This window comes from Actinia tenebrosa, unplaced genomic scaffold, assembly GCF_029948245.1.
Source record: "Actinia tenebrosa isolate PJP-AT-01 unplaced genomic scaffold, QUT_ActTen_1.0 PGA_scaffold4__44_contigs__length_22323623, whole genome shotgun sequence".
NCBI lineage: Eukaryota > Metazoa > Cnidaria > Anthozoa > Actiniaria > Actiniidae > Actinia > Actinia tenebrosa.
In genome coordinates, this window is record NW_028292581.1 from 3,308,808 (window position 1) to 3,329,071 (window position 20,264).

At 39.3% G+C, this 20,264-nt stretch overlaps 4 protein-coding genes across 6 annotated transcripts; 2 read left to right on the forward strand and 2 right to left on the reverse strand.

Annotated features, from left to right (window-relative positions):
• Positions 1-362: 362 nt before the first annotated feature.
• LOC116296643 (uncharacterized) lies at positions 363-19,588 on the reverse strand. Of its 2 annotated transcripts, none has more exons than XM_089036665.1 (8): positions 19,107-19,588; positions 5,643-5,863; positions 5,021-5,217; positions 3,656-3,957; positions 3,119-3,246; positions 2,563-2,728; positions 2,173-2,330; positions 363-1,680 (listed from the first exon to the last, which is right to left on the reverse strand). In XM_089036665.1, exons 1-8 carry the CDS (start codon positions 19,511-19,513, stop codon positions 1,121-1,123), a joined length of 2,139 nt encoding a protein of 712 aa, XP_088892791.1. In that variant the 5' UTR covers positions 19,514-19,588; the 3' UTR covers positions 363-1,120. The 2 variants fall into 2 exon arrangements, with proteins under 2 accessions (XP_088892791.1, XP_088892792.1); XM_089036666.1 differs by lacking the exon at positions 19,107-19,588 and adding an exon at positions 6,915-7,147.
• LOC148906870 (uncharacterized) lies at positions 7,335-9,743 on the forward strand. Its single transcript, XM_089037049.1, has 3 exons — positions 7,335-7,614; positions 7,895-8,041; positions 8,124-9,743. The coding sequence occupies exons 1-3, from the start codon at positions 7,599-7,601 to the stop codon at positions 9,458-9,460; spliced, it is 1,500 nt and encodes a 499-aa protein (XP_088893175.1). The 5' UTR covers positions 7,335-7,598; the 3' UTR covers positions 9,461-9,743.
• Positions 9,270-12,168, reverse strand: LOC148906871 (uncharacterized). 2 transcript variants are annotated; one of them, XM_089037048.1, is made up of 4 exons: positions 11,847-12,167; positions 11,453-11,646; positions 11,161-11,324; positions 9,270-10,969 (listed from the first exon to the last, which is right to left on the reverse strand). In XM_089037048.1, the coding sequence occupies exons 1-4, from the start codon at positions 11,860-11,862 to the stop codon at positions 9,787-9,789; spliced, it is 1,557 nt and encodes a 518-aa protein (XP_088893174.1). In that variant the 5' UTR covers positions 11,863-12,167; the 3' UTR covers positions 9,270-9,786. The 2 variants fall into 2 exon arrangements, with proteins under 2 accessions (XP_088893174.1, XP_088893173.1); XM_089037047.1 differs by having other exon boundaries at positions 11,453-12,168.
• LOC148906872 (uncharacterized) lies at positions 12,605-15,259 on the forward strand. The gene is made up of 2 exons (XM_089036667.1): positions 12,605-14,494; positions 14,663-15,259. The coding sequence occupies exons 1-2, from the start codon at positions 13,734-13,736 to the stop codon at positions 15,018-15,020; spliced, it is 1,119 nt and encodes a 372-aa protein (XP_088892793.1). The 5' UTR covers positions 12,605-13,733; the 3' UTR covers positions 15,021-15,259.
• Positions 19,589-20,264: the final 676 nt, after the last annotated feature.

Here is a 20,264-nt window from a genome sequence, read left to right on the forward strand (position 1 = left end):
AAGGCCTGGTTACTGTTTTTAAAAAACCACAGGAAGCCCAGAAGCCAACGCAAGGACGTATTTCCTGATATATAGAATATGAAGGCCAGCTGATGTAAACCATATGGTACTTCTAGCTTACCCCAGATTACCCTCACACATAAATTTGTCATAAAAACGCACCTTCCAGTGAAGAACATAACTATCCAAAAAAAGAAATTTGCCAAACGCATTTTATCGAGTATACGATATAGTATATTTTTCCTTGCAGCACTTCGGAATGCAGCTCAATTCAGGGGATTGAAATTCTTTTGTTTTATCCTCCAAATTGAGCCCATTTGGCGTCACATGCAAGAGGTTTATAAAAACGAACACCAGTCACGCAAAGGCAAGCTTGGTTTTAATGACAGTATATTTTCTTTTTAAAATTCCCCGACACTAAGCTCCCATGCACAATGAGCGTAGATTATAACTTAAATGTCTTTCATGTAAATATCTTATTATAAGCACTCTTCAGTATTGGTGGTATGATCTTGTGCTGGTTATCAGTCATGCATTTGGCTTGCAAGCCATATTCATCGAAATATCATGTTTTTTAAAAAGTGTTTTTTCTTTCTCTAAAAGATGTGCATACTTATTTGCTGTACGTGAAGACTACCATCTCGGTCTTTTGCCTTAAGAGGTGAACCAGCACCAAGCAAATATGTGGTCTTCGTATGACTGGTAACTTAGCAGAGTGGATAGGAGAATGCAGGGTCATCTAGATAGAGAGCATATGGTTATTGAAAAAGGTTAGGGTTATGGGGGGGCATGGGCGTGGTAGGAGGGGAAGTATGTGTATCCTTTTTTACCGAAGTGCACCACCTAACAGTTACAAAATCTGCTTTAGTAACCAGTCATACGAAGACCAATTTAAGTACTTATCCCAACTGACATAACCTCTATTGAGCGACCAACCTTTATTTAGCGGACACTTGACAAGGTGGCCGCTTAATAGAGATTCGACTGTACTTGTAAATTGCCTAGCCTTTATTCTATACCTCCCCTTCTACTCATAGTCCCACGAAGCACTGCGGCAACCTTCCTGCTTGCTTTACACTGTTCGTTGTCTACCGCATTTGATAATATTATTCATATATACTCAGACGAAATCTTCATAGACGTAATACACCAGATAACTAGACATAACGATAGTTCCAGGATCCTGGGTCGGTCTGGGATCAGTGCCATTGTACAAAGCACGATACTCAATCAAATTCGAGGCTCCTCCAAACCTGACAAAATTTGTGACGTCTACCTCCCATGGGACGACTTCTTGCCCATCACACCACGGCTGCCTTCCACGGAGCCACATCTTCTGGGTATGAGTTTGATTGTTGGGATCTGAAAAATCACTTTCGCAACCCGGTGTTGAACCAGTGTTTTTTAAGACTCTCGTTTGCGTGGAGTTCCTGATGTTGTTGATGACAAAGCGATGCGTCGTCAGACATGCTCTTGCGCAGTTGTTGTTATCACGTCCATGACCAGTTATTGTAGCCACGAGTTTGACGCGCGCTATATTTTTAGGAACTTTAAAGAACTTTGGTGTAGCGTATTTCTTGTTGCAGTTCTCGTCGAAAAAGCATCCAGTGAAAAGATCAACGACTTCAACAGGAACCAAGTTCTTTTCGATCTGCCGCCAGGTCGTGAAGTTCCTATTTGCTGAAGAGATATTTAAAAAGATGCTAAAGTTTAAACATCCCTATAGGTTACGATGGCAGATTTTGTAATAGCAAAATATAACAACATCAACAAAAAGTAGCAGCAGCAACGATAAACAACAACAGCAACAACGAACATCATAGCAACGACTAACATCATAGCAACAACTAACATCATAGCAACAACTAACATCATAGCAACAACTAACATCATAGCAACAACTAACATCACAGCAACAACTAACATCATAGCAACAACTTACAGTTTGTAACAACCATCATAAGCAAATAAGAACATTATCAACAACAATGCAGCAGCAACACTGATGGCACACATTACGAACATTAGAAGCATTTGCTCTCAACACCCGATCCAAGGGAAGAAACGCGCGCGGCGACACCCTCAGCTCCGCATGTATTTTTTCATGTCATTAGTTAACGTTAAGACATGTATTCAATGTACTCTATGAGTCGCTCTATGAAGTAAGCTTACGTTTGATCTTTTCTGACATCCTGATGTTCACAGTTATAATCCATGGCATAACAGACGCCTCAGTTATTACAGTGAAAGAACATTTGTTTGTTGTTGTGGAGTTGGCTTTGAGTAACGGTAACACTGCTCTGACTGGAGTTATCCACGAACTACTGCGCCTGAAAATCAGAGTAAAACTATACATTGAAATCCAAACCGGAGATCTATATCACCTATCATGATACGTTATAAAGGATTGTGGCTACGGTCTCCCTTTTGCGATCATATATGTAAGAATGTTTTTCTCAAGAAAGACAAAACACAGGTAGCCCAATCAAAGTCTTTGTCACTATATTCTTATCCTTTCTTTGTTGAATCTACCCTGTCACGTACATGATCCTATGTACTTACCTCCCATAAGCCATGATCCACCTCGCTAACTCGTGCCCAGGTTTCATACTTGCATCGCAGCTGACAAGTAGTTTGATCACGTGATCCCAGTGGGTACATGCATCGGGTCCAGTCTTTGGACACGTAAGTGACATGTCCACTTCTACGTTTTGGTATAACAGAAATTCTGAAGAGGGATTCGATGTAGCAGTTAAGTATGGAGCGTTTTCATAATGGTGTACAAAACAATAGAAACTTTCAACAGAGTTCAATTCTCGGAGGATAGAAAATGTATTGCTTTGGTACACCAACATGGCCGCTGTGACGTCATGTCAAAACGCTCTTTTAAAAACTTATTTGGAGGATCATTACTTTCTACTTTCTAAGATTTTTTTAAGTTTTTGAGGAGGCTCATGAAATCTTTCACTGAGATAGGACTGGGATCAAGACTCTTTTACAAATAGTTCGTACAGTTCTTCTCATTCTTCTTCTCCGCATTACATTCCTCCTCTTTGGTTTACAAACTTTCTCTCCAGAGAAGAGAATTTATCTGCCTGATATATCGAGTTTGAAGTACCTCTATAGTCAGGTAGACTAATATCCTTTGTGATGCCTTCTGAACTCTGAATCAATTGGTCTTTAAAGATGGATATCAGCCTGGCATCTCCTGTCTCATTCCTCATGGCATCTGTCACGTAATTAAACCTTTAAAGAAGAACAAAACAATAGAAGGCATCAGTTGCAACATTCGTCTATAGTACGCACGTTCGCGTCTCGGTTCTCTGCCCACTACGCGCATTGGATCCATTGGAGGGGTCGTGGCGCGATTAAAATTGTTCGGAACGGTATCCTACTTTTTTAAGATATACTTGTAATAAAAGCGGTTAACAGAGAACACGTTTGTAGCCAAGCTAGACCAAAGTGTACCTTCAAGGTTTGTCGTACTCAGAAGGCCTACGCAATGGCACCTTTGCTAGTGAGCAGAGGATGTTGCGCTCAAATCGTATAGCATCCCATCCCTCGCCTGAGTACTTAGTTACCGTAGTTAATAAAAAGAATAGCGTATAGGGAGCATATAGATGACCCTCTAAATATTAAGGACATTTCAACTTACCACTGCGCATGATACGCCAAGAAGCGCATGCTGGGATACAAGGACCAACTTGTCTTTCGAGCTCGACCCTCGTCATCTACGCCAAATGTGAACATGTCCGATGGAGTGGTCTGGAGTCGAGCATAAATGCTTCCTACTGGAGCCTCTCTCAAGCGAAACCCATCCTCGTTGTGGATTATAGTGGCGGGAATAGTCAGGTCAGTTTCGCATTCATTTTGATGGCAATTCAGTTCTTCAAGGTAATTGCCTGGCTTTGAGTAGACAACGACCCCAAGTGCCCCGTTACTTTGCGCGTTCTTGATCTACAAATGATAATACACTCAAATGAACCTAGACAATCTTTTTTCCATTTGATATTTTTTCTCGAAAGAGGGGTGTACTTCCTTTGACCACAGCTGAATACTTGCGCTCACCCGCGTCATTAGAATTCAGGGGCGGATCCATGGGTAGGTTGCTTAAATTTCTCAGTATTATCTTCAGTAAGCCACCCCTTTTTCCTCACATTCCTGGTAAAACCTTTGCCTCCGCCGCTGGAATTACACATGTTCACTTCTATCGTTAAACAATGGACCTCGTGATGCCTAAAAAATAAACATCCTACAAGCTCTACAGTCTATAAATCGATTATGAGTTGGTACCAGGGCCAGGTTGTACGAAGGGTGGATAGTGCTATCCCACGGATAAATCTTATCCAGTGGAAAGATTTATTGGATAACAGCATCGTGTTATCCACTGGACAAGGATTTATCCATCGGATAGTGCTATCCACACTTCGTACAACCGGGCCCAGGCACAAAACCCCGGCTTTATGCATCTCTTGTGGGTGCGAAGAATACGGTCAAGGGGTAATTCAACAAAACCACGAGGTCAAAGCATTTGCTATTCTACTGCTATTTTTTATAGGACGCCATGTTCGTAACCAAGCTAGAACCAAGTGCACCTTGTACTTAGAAGGCCTATGCCGCGATAGGCACCTTTGCTATTAACCAGGGATGGTGCGCTGAGTACTCCTTGGGTAATAAAAAGAATAGCCAATAGGGACCATAATTATGTTAGAGGAATCTCTACATGTTGTGTGACTACTTTTTTGCTATGTTTTCTTGGATCTTGAATATTTTTATTTGGTTCGCAAGATTGAAAACCATCGACTATGATTGAGTTTAGACCAATCAAATTTGATTGATCCTGCTACCAGGAAACAGCCTTTACTCTGTCTGTGGCTCACCTAGGCCAGGGTACCGCTAACACACACCGGTATTGAAGCAACTAACTGAGCCCCCTCATACAGTCTCTTTAAAAAATGCGAGGTCAGATCAATTTAACAGCTCAACTCACAGGGGATGGTTAGTACGATTTAGTTCTTACCTTAGTAACAGTTGAACATACGCCTTGTCCGCTGTATACTAGTGCAAGGGCTCCTTTTACAACGACCGAAAATAGGTTTGCGCATGCGTCGGGAACATAAACCACAAAAAAGCGTTTGTTTTGTGTCATCAGTTTCTTTATGGAGGGTAACCACGTGTACCTGGCATCTAGCCGACGAAACACATTTAAAACATTCCCTAAAAAAGAAAGTTTCGTGATGAGAACAGCATGGAAGGATTTGAAACTTTAATCTGCCGTGAATCAATTACGACGATTGAGCGAAATGGTTTTCAAATCGTGGATGAATAAATGAATGAACAGCTGAATTTAAATAATTGGATGATGAATGTTAATCTCACCAATCCATTTTTTATTTTTTCCCTCTTGCACCAAAAGGGGCATAAAACCCAAGTCGACTATCTGTTTCCAAACAAAAATATTTCTTTTTGAGGAGGAAGGGGGTCGTTGTAGCGAAGGGAAAACCGGAAATAAGTGATTTTGAGAGAATAAGGAACGCAGGGGCTGATGGGTAGAATGTGAGTGGATGGGAATGGATGTGTGTGTAGTTGTTGTTCAGTAGGTCTGTAAGGAGGGATGACGACGAATGATTACGCAACCTTACCCTTTTGGTTTTCGATTGCAATTTGATCCAAGCCACAGAAAGGTCCCGAACAATACCACTGTGAAAGAACCCGAGGAATCCAGTTGCCCAGCATGTGAACGGGGAACTTTGCAAAATGGAGTTTGCGTTTCCAATGTCGAAGGAAAATAAAAGGACGCAAGTCCTTCCTGTGATAGTTTGACAACGTTCCCACTCGCTTCATTTCTTTATTATAACTCAACCTGAGAAAAATGAAATTGTGAGAAAATAAATATTTGGGAAAAAAAATTGAAGCAAAATGAGCATGGTGATTCGGGATTGATCGACGTTATGTCACGAGTTGATTCGGTATTTCAAAGTCCTTGAGGTTTGCGTGAGAACCGCGCCCGTTGCGTGAACACGCGACCTGATAATGAAGAAAGTCGGGCTACATTCCTTCGATTAAAGCATCGTGTATAAATACCAGCTCAAATGTATTTAAACTCAGTAGTTTGCATCATATTCTAAAATTCACCCATTTTCTAAATGTTAAGGGTAAGATGGGTAGACGTTGGGTTTTAACGCTGTTCGACGGCAGTTCGCAAAAAAGAAAAAAAAAAAAACACAGGGTAAGGTACAGGGTCACTACGCTACACAATGGGGCAGGTACAGAACACGTGATCGGCGGGGATAGCAGCATTGTAGTCACGAGATAGTGTGTGATCATTCTAGAAACTAAGAGAACAACGAAAACAACGTCAAAAAACGTTTTCGTGCTAGCTCGTGGTAAAACAGATGTACTAAGTGGAGGTTTTTTATGAAAACTGCATCAATGTTCCGAAAAGGTTTTTTCACTTCTTACTTGAAAGAAACGTGCCTTTATACAAATTCCTCGCTTCAGAGATATATCTATTTGTCTATTTATCTTAACGTTCACAACAATGAACTCGATTACACAAGACAAGAAACCATTAACACACGTACTCGTCGTGGTGGCACCGTTGTGATGAACAAGGCCCCGACTAATGACGTATTGGGCTTAATAATAGCGTGAATGACATTGACCTTGTCAGTATTATTTGTGACATTGAGATAATAAATTTTTTTTGATGGAATAGTAGTTGGACAGGTTTATTAATTTGAGTGCCATGGGTTCGAGAGAGCCGCTTATCTCTTGTTTGGTATATTTTTTAATATCTTTCGACTATGAAGATTTTGAAAAATCACATGAAATATTTGATCTGGGAATGAATGCCTTTGTAGCAACCATTTTCCATCAGAATGTGTAATTCCCAAAAACGTTTGCACTCTTACCTAGTACATTTTGATATACATATTTTCCTTAAGTTTTGAATCACTCAGTAATATAACGCCTCTTTTGCAACCATTTCAGTGCCATGAATACAGTTTTTGGACCATCCTGAATCTGGTTCGATCCTTCTTCATGTACCGCAAACCTATTGTTTCCTTTGTTAACTTCGTTCTATTGTATTACTTGGGGTCTTTTGTTGTTTCTATTGGATTACTTAAACTGTGTCAGGTACCCGAAGGAGCCAAGAATCTGATATATTATAATGACAAAAGCGGCATACATCATGTGACTCAATTAGACCTTTTATGTATAGGACATTTGTCTCATGTCTGGTTTTGACCCACTTAAGTCATCTATTGTTATGCATACACGCGCCGCAGTAGAACGATTTTACTGAATTCCCTGAACATTTTTGCAGCTAGTGGTCACGTGCTTGGATACCGCTTAGCAACACAAAACTGGAGAGCAAGCCTTCCAGTAAACAAAAGTTGTAATAGGTCAAGCACGCGTGGTTTTATACGATAGTTTCATCGTTCAAAACGCTTAATCCTTTTGCCCTATCTACAAACACAGTAAGATAATCTTAAATTCTCTCCTTTGGACTCGATTTTTGGTTCGAAGTAACGATATTCTTCGCGTTATCGCGAAAAAATTGTCACCGCCGGCCCGCTCGACGGCTGAAAAACATGGCGACTTCGCAAGGTATGTACTTCAAAACTCTCCTTTTTTTTTGGTTTCTTTTCAATTATTGGACTTCTAAAATCTCTAAAATAACAGTTTAGATTGTGAATGGTGATCGATTGTAATTGGACGGCATTTTAATGGACGATTTGTTTATTTTTTGTGAGAGTGATTCCACGTCTAAAGTCAAGACTAACCCATGTTTACATATATTCGCTGTAGATGTTAGAACTCCCGACGAGCCATCACATACCAAGAAAAATTCTTCGTACTGATATTTTTATATTTATTTTTGTTTTAGATGAAGTAGAAACTCAAGACATCTCTATCTTTCCTTCCCTCACCTTCGATGATGTAGGGAGCTACGCTATAGAGAAGTCTGGCTGCACAAGCACTTCGAAAGCGTACAAATTTATGGCGGAACCAGGCTATTTACATGACGTTAAAGGTACTTGATAGCCAAAATGTTTTTTCTATTTCATTATGATATGAATGGCAGACAATTCACACTAATTTTTCCAATTTTTTAGTGATATATACCGACCAGTGCGTGAGAGTTAAATGCAAGTGTTACCGCTCAATGAGGAAGTCTGAACCACCGCACATTTTAGAGGTGTCAGTCCAGAACAACAATTTGACATTGCTGTCTGGGCTGTGCTCATGTGTAGCCGGGGCAGGTGGATACTGCCATCATGTGATCGGGCTTCTTTACTATTTAGCCCTTCTTAAGCAACTGGGACATCGGACATTGCCTGATGAGCTAACATGTACCAGCATGAAGCAGCGTTGGAGCATACCTAGAGGATCCAAAATCGCACAAAAAGAAATACAAGACGTGCTAGTGAAAAAACCCCAACTTGGCGCTTCGTACAGTAGATATATCAAGAGTAATTTGTATTCCCCATCTACCCAGTATCCTACCCTCACAAAAGAGCACTTTAATGGCTTCCAACCACCTTATCCTCTCTTTACAACCATTCTGCCCAATCAAGATCAACTTGGCAATATCCCATTTGTACAGAGCAAGTTTGGAAATGTCCCAAAAGGCTGTGTCCTGTCATATCAACAAAAGATGTCAACTGACTACATCATAAATGATTTTACTTGCACTTCTTTCCCAGAGCTTCCCCTCTCAAGTGCAGAGGACAGATTTAATAACAATGTGTCAATCTGTCTTGACAGTCGTCAACAATCTATATTTGGAACATTGTCTGTGACAACAGAGTCATCACTGAGAGTGCAGCAGCAAACAGTCACTCAAAGTCAGAGTGATGTATGGCACCTGCTCAGAAAAAAAAGGGTAACAGCAAGCAAATTTGGCATTGTCGCTCGCCGGGTGTCACATTTTGACACCCTTGTCAATCAGCTAAACCCCACCAGATTTGTACAAACTGCAGCAATGAGAAGAGGCATTGAACTTGAACCACATGCTGCCATGGTCTATGCTAGCAATGCAAAGGGTGGAAGAGTAAACCTCTTCCCATCTGGGCTGATTGTCCACCCAAAGTGCCCATGGCTAGGTTGTAGCCCAGACAGGAAAGTTTATGACCTTGATGCCGTAAATAATGGTCAGAATCCCTTTGGCTTGTTAGAAATAAAGGTCGTTAAAGAGGGGGAAACATCATTTGACAATGTGAGGTATCTCACCAAGGACCAGAACACTAACCAGTACAAACTGAAAACAACAGACATTTATTATTACCAGATCCAGTGCCAGCTTGGACTCACAGGATTAGAATGGTGTGATTTTTTCAGTTACATTGACGAAAATTTGTTTGTTTGCTCTAGAATTAATTTTGATTCAGTGTTTTTCCAGCAAGCAAAGGACAAAGTTGATAGTTTTTTCTTCAATTACTATTTACATTAATACACTAAGATTTTTGTTGTTGTTCTCAAACCATGGCCAGATTTCTTATGATAACAAATATTATATTATTTTTATTAATGACAAATCAATTCATAATCTTAATTTATTTTTTATTATATTTATATCATATTAGTATTATATTTATTTGTGCTATTTAGATTTTGTGTTTGTTCATTAGTTTTTTTTTTTTGAGTTTTCATTTACAAACAAATTGAAATAGTTACAAAAAGCAATCCAAGACACATGATAAACCAACCTGCATTAAAGATTATCTAATGGGTTATGTAAGCCACATTAATCATACATTCACCAACTTCTTACAGACACTATGCCTCATTATTACCATTGGATAAAATAAGTGGGCCTTGAAAATTTGTAAGGAGGCAGGCTACAGTATATAACTGATTGACTGAACCTAAAGTGGACAATGGCACATCTGAATCAAAAAAGTGGTACTCTTTGACTCTTCTTATTGCCCTCTCGACATGAATTCTAAGACTTGCTAGTGTCTTTGTTTTTTGAACATCTGCGGCAGAGAATTGTTCCTGACTTTCAAGAAACGGAGGAATATTTAACTCTACCCGCTTCTCCCTAAGTAAATCTTCAATGTCAAACCCTTTGTCTGCCATGACTGAATCACCAGGTTCTAACAAATCTAGAATGCCGCTGCACCTTGTGATTTCCTTATCACTAATCCCCCCTGTGTAAAGGCTAGAAACGAAGCTAATAGCTCCATTAGGGGTAATGCCTATCAAACCCTTGAGTGTAGTATTACTCTTATAACTAGAATAAAGCTGCGACTGAAGTAGTAGGGAGGTAGGTGTTTGAACAAAAATCTCTGTACAATCTAAAATGACACGTGTGCTTGCATAAAGCTTTTTAAAACCTTCTGGCATAAACCTATCAACATCTTGCCTTGAAGGCCAGATCACTTGACTACCAAGAAGAAAATACAAAAAATTAGTCCATGTGATCAATTTCCTGCAAACTGACGATTTATGTATTCGGAACCTATGAGCTAAATCCTGTCCGAATAGACCTAGTTTGAGGCATACACAAAACATAAACAATTCATCCACAAGAAGCATATTTCTTGAGTCTGGTCTACTTTCTCTTTCTCCAGAGGCATAACAATATGTCATTTGTGCAGCACATGGCTGCAAAAACTTAAAAAAGAACTGAATATGTAAATAGGATGGGAAACCTGTATAAAATCTTATGATCTCATTGTCTGTGCCAAATCTCTCAAGCCCAAATTTATTAAGTGCTAATTGTTCTGCAGCTTGCCTCTTAATGTCCTCAATTTCTTTTGCAGCTTCAACTTTAACCCTTTTTATTTCAGTGAGGGCAGCTGCAGTTTCATTTCTACTTTGTTCAAGTTGCTTTTGTGCATCTTGGAACTGTGCTCTGAGTGACTGGACTTGTGCTTGTAGGTCATCCATGCTGAAGGTTGTAGAAGTGCTGGGACTATTATCTTCATTGTCATCACTTTCATCTGTCTGAGTGTCTCTGTAAAAAGGTTTTGAAATTATGATGACACTCAGTTCACACTCAGTTCACACTAAATAAAAAATTATAAAAGACTAAATTATTAAAATTATAAAATTATTTTGGTTTAAACCAAAATAAACATCAAGTACAATTCCATCAGTCAAGTCTAAATGAAATGTATTGAAGTAGAAATATGTGATATTCATTACCTATCTACTTGTCGAATTATCTTTCTTCTTGCTTTGGATTTGGTTGACCAGTCAAAGATTGATGGTACAGCTTCTCTTTTTAGCAACTGACGTCCAGAATCAGTGGGAGGATTGTAATCTTCCTCAGTGAAGTGTTTTGAGCACACTCTGGTACTTTTGTTAACCTATTATAAATCAAATGTCCTTTTAATAACAATGTAACTGTATTCAACTATTTTTATCTTCATTACAGTTTTTTAAAGATCCACAGGCAATTCGTATTGTGCATTGATATTGTTAGATTCCTATATACCTTGAAGTGTGGGCCCACATCTCTTCGTATCTTCACCAGCCATTCCTTTTTCAATTGCTCATCCCTTGCACGGCCTGGTAAGCGGTGAAACTTTAAATCAGGATGATATCGAGAATCTCCGTTACACAAGGGAACACAACAATGGTACGAAGAATTTTTCTTGGTATGTGATGGCTCGTCGGGAGTTCTAACATCTACAGCGAATATATGTAAACATGGGTTAGTCTTGACTTTAGACGTGGAATCACTCTCACAAAAAATAAACAAATCGTCCATTAAAATGCCGTCCAATTACAATCGATCACCATTCACAATCTAAACTGTTATTTTAGAGATTTTAGAAGTCCAATAATTGAAAAGAAACCAAAAAAAAGGAGAGTTTTGAAGTACATACCTTGCGAAGTCGCCATGTTTTTCAGCCGTCGAGCGGGCCGGCGGTGACAATTTTTTCGCGATAACGCGAAGAATATCGTTACTTCGAACCAAAAATCGAGTCCAAAGGAGAGAATTTAAGATTATCTTACTGTGTTTGTAGATAGGGCAAAAGGATTAAACGTTTTGAACGATGAAACTATCGTATAAAACCACGCGTGCTTGACCTATTACAACTTTTGTTTACTGGAAGGCTTGCTCTCCAGTTTTGTGTTGCTAAGCGGTATCCAAGCACGTGACCACTAGCTGCAAAGGGCCTATTCATGCACAGAAAGTGAAAAGACAAACAAGCACGAAAGAAAACTATGGAATTAGTGTCTTCTGAAGGTTTATTTTCCCAAGCGACGAAAAATACCAATAATAAAAAATATTATGGTTTTCTTGTGCACTTTCACGATTTTGTTGTTTAGCTGTTCGTAGTTATTGCATTCTAATACATGTCATGATCAATTGCATTATGCTAAAGTTTCTCAGTTTAAAGTTCCAAGGGATCAAGGCAGCTCCCGTTGGCGGATAAACGCTCCAGTTAGCAAATTATATCATGGATAATAAAATTATCATCGATGATAGTGTGCACGCACTAAACCCGTGAACAATAAATAGTGCTAATTAGTACTAATTCATACCGAATATTTTGTTTTCTTTTGTTTAATCATAGTTTTATATTGTTTAAAGTTAGTATTTGTTTCACGGGTTTAGTGCGTGAACTCTAATGTTAGAAATAAATGGTGAGGAAAATATGAACCCTTAAAATGACATTACGCCAGGCAAACAAAGAGAACAGAAAAACTTTATTGTGAACAATAACACGTCAATATATAGTATCATCCAACTCGCTAATCAGAGTCAGAGATCAGAATTGGTATATCAAGAAATTACCCCGAGACTTGCCATTCTTTTATTTTTCTTCCTATTCGCCTAAGTGCCGTCTGTTTAGTTGGCCCTGTTCCCTTGCCAATGGATGTATAGTAGGCCTTTTCGACAGGACCGAGCTGGTCGGCCATAAGCTCAACGTAACTAAGTACTCGTTTGGGAAGACATCCAACTTTGCTCACTGCTTCCCTTACCAGCTGTAGCTCGAGGTTTCTGTTTTTGGATTTTATTTCAGATTTGCTAGACTTGCCTTTATCGCGGTCTGCTTTTCGCTTTTGCCTGGTCTTTGGCGTAAAGAAAATCCTTTCCAGCCTTTCCAACTCTTTGTCTCCTTGGTCTTCTAGATTCACTACAGGCTCTCCCGCAAAAGCAGCTTCGAGAAATATGTTTCTTCCCTCCATGGAGCCAAGAAACTTCAACCACACACATGCAGAACTCCAGGCGGTATTTATACAGAATTAAGTGTGAACATACCTTTGAGCCTCTCAGACTTACACTTGAAAAAAAATGTGTAGTTTCTTTCACATATTGCACAAAACAGAGAAATGCAAAGACAAATCTGCTCAATTATATCCTAAAAACTGTGTAAACAATTACACCCCCTATTATGGTGTCATTACAAAATATGAACCTCCTTTGACAAAGTCTTACCTGCGTCAGCATCAGATTTTTTTCGCACTATTTCGTCCCTTTTTGTGTCATGCATTAAAGCGAGCTTCATGCACGAGGTGACAACTTGTTCAAAAACTACATTATAACCTTTGAACAATATAATGTGCTAATTATTTTTTGCCAAGGTTAAATATCCGAAGCCGAGAAATTACTCGATTGTAGATTCACGCTATTGTCATCAAGCACGATACAATGCTCTTACCTATGCATTTTTGGCACACACGATAGCAGAATTGCATATAATCTCGTGAATACTACGCTGTATCTTCTGAAAAGCTAATTCTCAACAACCGCTTTAAACAAGATGCCGCCTCCGGTTTTGCCAACGTTCTTCATTCTGGCTTACTTTGTTCTCCTCCAATTTTTGAAGCTTCGAGATGCCGGGAATGACTTCCCAGCTTTCCCGTTTCATCTTTTCAGTCAAATCTTCTTCGTCTTGATATGTATTATTCGCGTTTTAGACATGTGTAAAACAAATGATGTCATTGATCGACTTGGCCTTACAGGAATCGCAGAACCTAATGGAGGCTGTGACTATTACCATTACATTGCTAGCTTTCCCATTAAATTCTGGTATCTAACTGGCGAGACACTTCAGACATTTGGTGAGGTCGTTGTGGACATGCGAATGTCAATAATATTGCACGACAGGACATACCGTCGCAACAGAGTCCGTCGCAGGATACGAGTTCAAAGATTGAATATTACAAACAGACTCCTCCTAGTGTTTATTTGGCTGAGAAGATATCTTAGAATGCAAACCCTGGCCATGATGTTTAAAGTGGACATTACATATGTAAGCAAAACAATACAAGAAATAGTTTCTCTTCTACTTGAGAAATATTCGCGACAAGTCGTTTGGCCAGCTTTAGCAGAGTGGAGAGGTTGGCTGGAGCACTGGAAAAAATTTCCGTCCTGTGTTGGGATAATTGATGCAACGACTCATCCAATATGGCGACCATCTCAACGACAGGCAATGTTTTATAGAGGCGACAAAAAGAAACACTTCATGTCAAGCCACATCATCGTTACTCCAGATGGGATGATAGTTCATTGTTCGGCTGCGTAAGTACTTACTACTGTTTTATTTTGGTAAACTTGGAAATGATGTTTGTTGCTGAAATATCATAAAAGTGAACGATTAAAAATTCGTCCGGTGGGTGTGAAGCCAGCCTATGCGTCCAGGTTTTGCTTTAGATTTATTACTGAGTTTTATATTCCCTACATTTTTAGATTCCCCGGACATCTCAACGACACTAATGGATTTAACATGATGCCAAGGATTGGTCCGCAGTGTGCTCTAGATCTACCTGCTGGCTGCCATATTATTTCTGACAACGGTTATCCTCCCCATCCTGCTCTGATTAAACCTAAAAGAAGAGCCCAAGTCAATGGAAACCCAAGACTACAGGAGATAAACAGGGAGCTCACTAGCTGTCGGATTAAAGTGGAACACGCCATAGGATTCTTTAAAACGTATCGCTGCATTTCTGAACGTTGGAGGCACCCTCGTGCCTTTCTCCCTATCGTTATACATTGCTGCGCTTCTTTGAGTAATCGGAGATTGCGTTTCTTACAAAATACGTATTAAACAACAGCTTCAATATATTGAAATACCGGTTTCAGTCATAAGTTGTAGTGGGTGAATTTTTGGTTTTGTTTCTCTGATTCTCTCACACTGAAACCCTCATTCACAAAGGGAACAATGTTTTTGAGTCTGCCACGATAAAAAAGTCAGTTCTGTTTTGCAAATGACCTTCATCATTAATACACACTAAATATTTTGTAGTTTACGCTGTCTTGTTCTTGAAATAAAGGTTAAAAAATCCATTAGTCGTCTCCTTTATTTGACATAGAGGATATGACATGGGCGCGCGGAGATACGAATTTTATCTTCGAGTGTTGATGGTATCTCTCACGAGTGAGCGCAGCGAACGACTGAGAGATATTCAACACGAGAAGATAAAATTTGCATCTCCAAGTGGTCATGTAATGTTCTGTTTATTATATAGATATCGATGAGCGAAATACGAGGACTTATCCGGTGTCCTAAACTTTCATACATTCTACACAGTGAAGATATCATATCCGTCACATGTGAAGATATCACTGTTGTCATGACTACCTTCATATTTCATCGATATCTATATAATATATCCTTTGTCTCACTCGGGTAGGCGATAAGAGATAAAGACGTTGATATACCATTATTTAATTTACTCGCCAAACAATGGCTTTTGTTTCCTGAGCTCATTAAATCCTATCACGAACTTCACAAAGTGGGTCAAAACCAGACATGAGACATATGTCTTATACATAAAAGGTCTAATAGACTAGACCTTTTGCATATAAGACACGTGTCCGTTGTACCAAGACGTCCCACTTATCAAGCACCGTGATAAGATAATGAGGGTTCTAAAAGCATCATTATCACCCTATGAATACATGCCATTGTTGATGAGCAGTCTTACTATACAAATTAACGGTTCTTTTATTTGGGTGAGGTGGGAGGGAATATTCTTCTTTTGTTTTGTTTTCAATGGACGAATGAATGGAGGAAGAATAGTGATGAGTTGGCGACTCATTGATTGGATTCGTTTTTATTCCTTGTCACAACGAAAGTTTCAATAATGTTAATTCATTAGAAATCTTCGTCTTCTGTTTCGCATAGTTAGGCGTTGAATTCGCACGCGAGCAGCAGCATTACGACGTTGAAAGTTCAGTATCGGTATTCTCATCCTTATCACGATTTCTTCAAATGTTTCTATAGTTTCCCCGGTTAGATACCAAAATTCAGTATTCGTGACGAGTTTATAAGGACACTGTAATAATCTCTACCACCGTTCATTTCGGGACCAAAGACACCCAAACAATCCAGGACGTCAAATGGATATTCATCACGGCCAAAAACCTGAAAGACTAGCATTGTTATGAAACGCTGAAGCCATGCTAAAAATTTCAAAGGAAAAAACTGGGTATTGTTTATAATTCAGAATTTGGTATAACTGTCAGAACAATCACTGGAATTTGACCAAAGAAAAAAAGGAAACGGTGGTGGCATATCTTTGATAAATAAATAACAATGGTGACTGTGGTCACTCAAACTTTCTAGTATAAGAAGGACACCAAAAAGTCGAAGATTGATAGCGTCCTGGACATGCTTCCAGGCATGATGGACAGCGTCAAATCAGCCGCGACGCCCATAAGAAAGCTGTCGCCAAGTGGCAAAATCTTTCAGATTCTGAATAAGGTATCAGTAGACCTTACTAGTTTCTATTTCCTCTCGGTAAAATTTTGGAATATTATTCCATTTGGTAGCTTAAACTCCTGGTCATCTACATACTTAGGCTGGTTTCACGACTAGTCTGTTTATTGAAACCACTGGTCTATTGATAAAGGTCTACTGATACCTTTATACATGTTTCATTTGTTTTTTCGTTTTTCTATTTTTAAGATACGATTTTTTAAGATATTTTTTTCGAACGATATTTTATAGATACAGTTGGCGTATAAAAGACACTTAGTCGAGTATAATTTAAATGAAACTGGACCATAAAGGAAGCTGAAATCGTGCATGTATTGCGTAAGAAAAATTAAAAGCAAAAGAAATTTTGATATTTTGTTACGAAGACATCAATGTTTAAAACAAAGATCTAGTAGAGTATTTCCATCATATCCGTAAAACTTTTGGTAAGGATTTTTACAAATGAGCTCGAGCTAGATAAAATGTAAATAACAATATAAATACCATAAGATTTTTTATAGTATTGGCGACCATTAGCATTCCATTAGCAACACAAATTAATGGTAAATGAAGAGACAAATTAACAACAATGAATTGGAGGCACTTACAAAATACACAAAACTTTCTTTATAACAGGCATGCGACATTTTTGTTTTGCTTTGCCCCTGGACACCCCATAATGCATTGCGATTGAAGATGATCGCCTTATCGCAAAGGTGCAGGTTGTAAATGGTATTTTGGTATCATTTCACATTCATCTTGCAAATTCATATCCCAAAAACGTCTCTCGCGATGAATAAACCTTTCCCCAATTCGCTTGAAATGGAGGCGGTCCTTGATTCTTTTCTTTATCAAGGCCAGCCTCGACTTGAAACCATTTCGTGTTCGTTAAATATCTATTGAATGCTAATCGACTCCATAACTGTAAAACAAGCTAAGTTTTTTATAAGTGCCCCTTAACACAATGGCCGCAGTATCGTCGAAGTAGTCCATATTGTTTTTAATGATTGTTTCTGATAAATGAAACACGAAATACAAAACACATTTTTCAGCGTGGGTATAAACTGAAGCAAAAGTATGGCAGAAATGGAACATTAGAGCCGACATGAAAACCGCTAGTAAGAGGAATATACTCATTTCCGCGTGCCTGAATAACAATGCCCGGGTATAAGTGAGACATTTCGGGACACGGGACACATGTCTTATATGCAAAAGGTCTAATAGGACATGAACTGCACCAAGTAGAGAGGTGGCGCCTTTTCTTGTCTGCGAATGGACTGCGGAAGAGAAGCCTACACTTCCTGTTGAGTCAAGCTGGATGGATATTTTGCCGGCCTACATAAAGGTAGCACGAAATTCAAAAGAGGAGTGTATAATGGGATCCTCTCGATTTTTTCAATGGACTTTAACCGGTCTGTCTGTCACAGAATTCAGCCAGTATTATACATGTTGTGCGTTGACAATAAGTTCAATCAGAGGGCAAGTGGGTGCTAAAACATTTACCACTTACTACAAAGACTAATCTCTCGATCAAATTGTCAGCACCCAGCATGGAGCAAAGAAAACTCCAAAATATTATCGTCATGAATGCGTCTAGTGATTCCTGTCAATGCGAAACCCAGAAAACAAACCCAGTTTTGATCTTTTTATGTGTTGAAAATAAATATTGAAGCTCGTCTTAGCCACGCAAGTGATTAATAGTTATATCCGATATTTTACACTTTGGCATTTGTGGTTACGTCTTAGTTATGGACTATTAACAAAGAATGACAACTATCAGATCGATTTCGTTTAAGTAGAGTATCGCTCTGCCCCCTCCAGCCATTATCAGTGGAGTTAAGATCGATAACATTGCGTTGCATGTGGAGAAATTTTAGCTTTGAAATACCGACCGATAGCGTTGGTTGTTCAAAACATCATTACGCCACAGGACGTCCGCGCTACGAAAGTAAGCAAGGGAACCCCAAAAAATGTGAAGCCATGCATCATGCGTTCGATGAATTTACCCATGTTTTTTTGCGTTCACGGAAACTCAATTACAACACGGACCAAATTAAAGACTAGTAAACAGATCAAGTAATCTTTTCCAAAAGATACAAGGTGTTGATGTTCAAACTATTTTGGCTTCGATTCAACTCCTATCACGCAGATATTTCCTCCAACCTCGTCAATACGTTGTTTTTCTAAAATTAAGGAATGCAACCCGTCAGCGATTGTCATCATCGAAGATTTTCTTAATGCGCGCTGCGTCAACTTTGCGCAAATTCTTAAGACTCTGCAAAAACATCCGTTTTCCGAAATCAGCATGTTTTAGTGCTGTGAGCAGTTTTTCCCCTTTCGCAATCAAAGCTCGAACTTCGAACTTTTTAGTGCACAGACGGGGGAAAAGATTTTTTTGTTGAGAATTATTAAGGTAAAAAAGTTTGAACTTACCATTTTTTATTGTGGTACTGGTACATCTCGTAGATGAACAGCTTTTGCAGCCGTAGACTTGCATCTTCGTTTTGCTCTAAGGCAGCGTTGTCGTAGAACAAGAAAATATAGTGAGCATTATCTGGGGAATGATCAAAGAGATCAACAACCATCCTCTTTGGATCCGCGAAAAGGTTTTCCAAAAAACTCGATTCATTTGTGAACGCTACGATCACCAGCGGCCCCTTGATATCGCTTGCTCGGTCCGAATTGTACGAGAGCAAACCCTCAGTCGTTTGAACACTAAAGCCCGGGGCTTTATCGCCTGGTTTCAGGCATGGAATAACCCCCGCCAGCGAATACGACCACAACAAAGGTACGCAGGAAAAAGCCAGCAAAAAATAGAATTTTATCCGTAAAGACGTCATGCCCTCCAGCAGGAAATCCAAAAAGACGAAACTCCCAAAGCACCAAGCCGATGACTAAAGGATAGCTAATCTCTCTATATAAGAACTGGCAATAAGTCAATTGTCTTTTGTGTTATTATTATAATACAATACGATTCAAAGGTCGATGAAATGATGAGTCAGCGATGACAGACAGTGTTTGATTTGATCTATTAGATTCTATTCGGGGTATTGTTCCACTAGACAAATAAACCTAGCTGAGGGAAGTGATCCCTTTAAGTGTGGCTATTGTCTTGACATTCACAACCCGGTGCCCATTTCATTTCAAACCTGACATTTAAGCAGTGATAATAGCTGTGCAAACACGCTTATTGTATTGTGTTTTACAGCCCTAAATTCATAGGATTTACTAGAAGTCTTGAGGATTAAAACGTCTCTTCTCTACCCCTCTGTTGGTTCTTTTATTGGGCGGATTGATCCATGTACAGAGGCACGTGCTGGCGGCGAGATTTTAAAAGACGTGTTCCTGTTTTTATTACAGAAATCTGATACCTTAGTTGTACAGAACAATAGTAGTTAATCATGGGGCGTGACACGAGCCCGTCAGTCCTTGACAGTGGGGAGTAATGACAGTAGGACAGACTCTCGTCCCAGAGACGCTAAAGCGCTTGAGAGACCTTGAGGGAATCTTATAATAGACTGCTCTCAAACAACATGCTAAACGCTACACAAATGATAAAGCTAAAATCAGAAAAGGATGTCTTAATAGAAC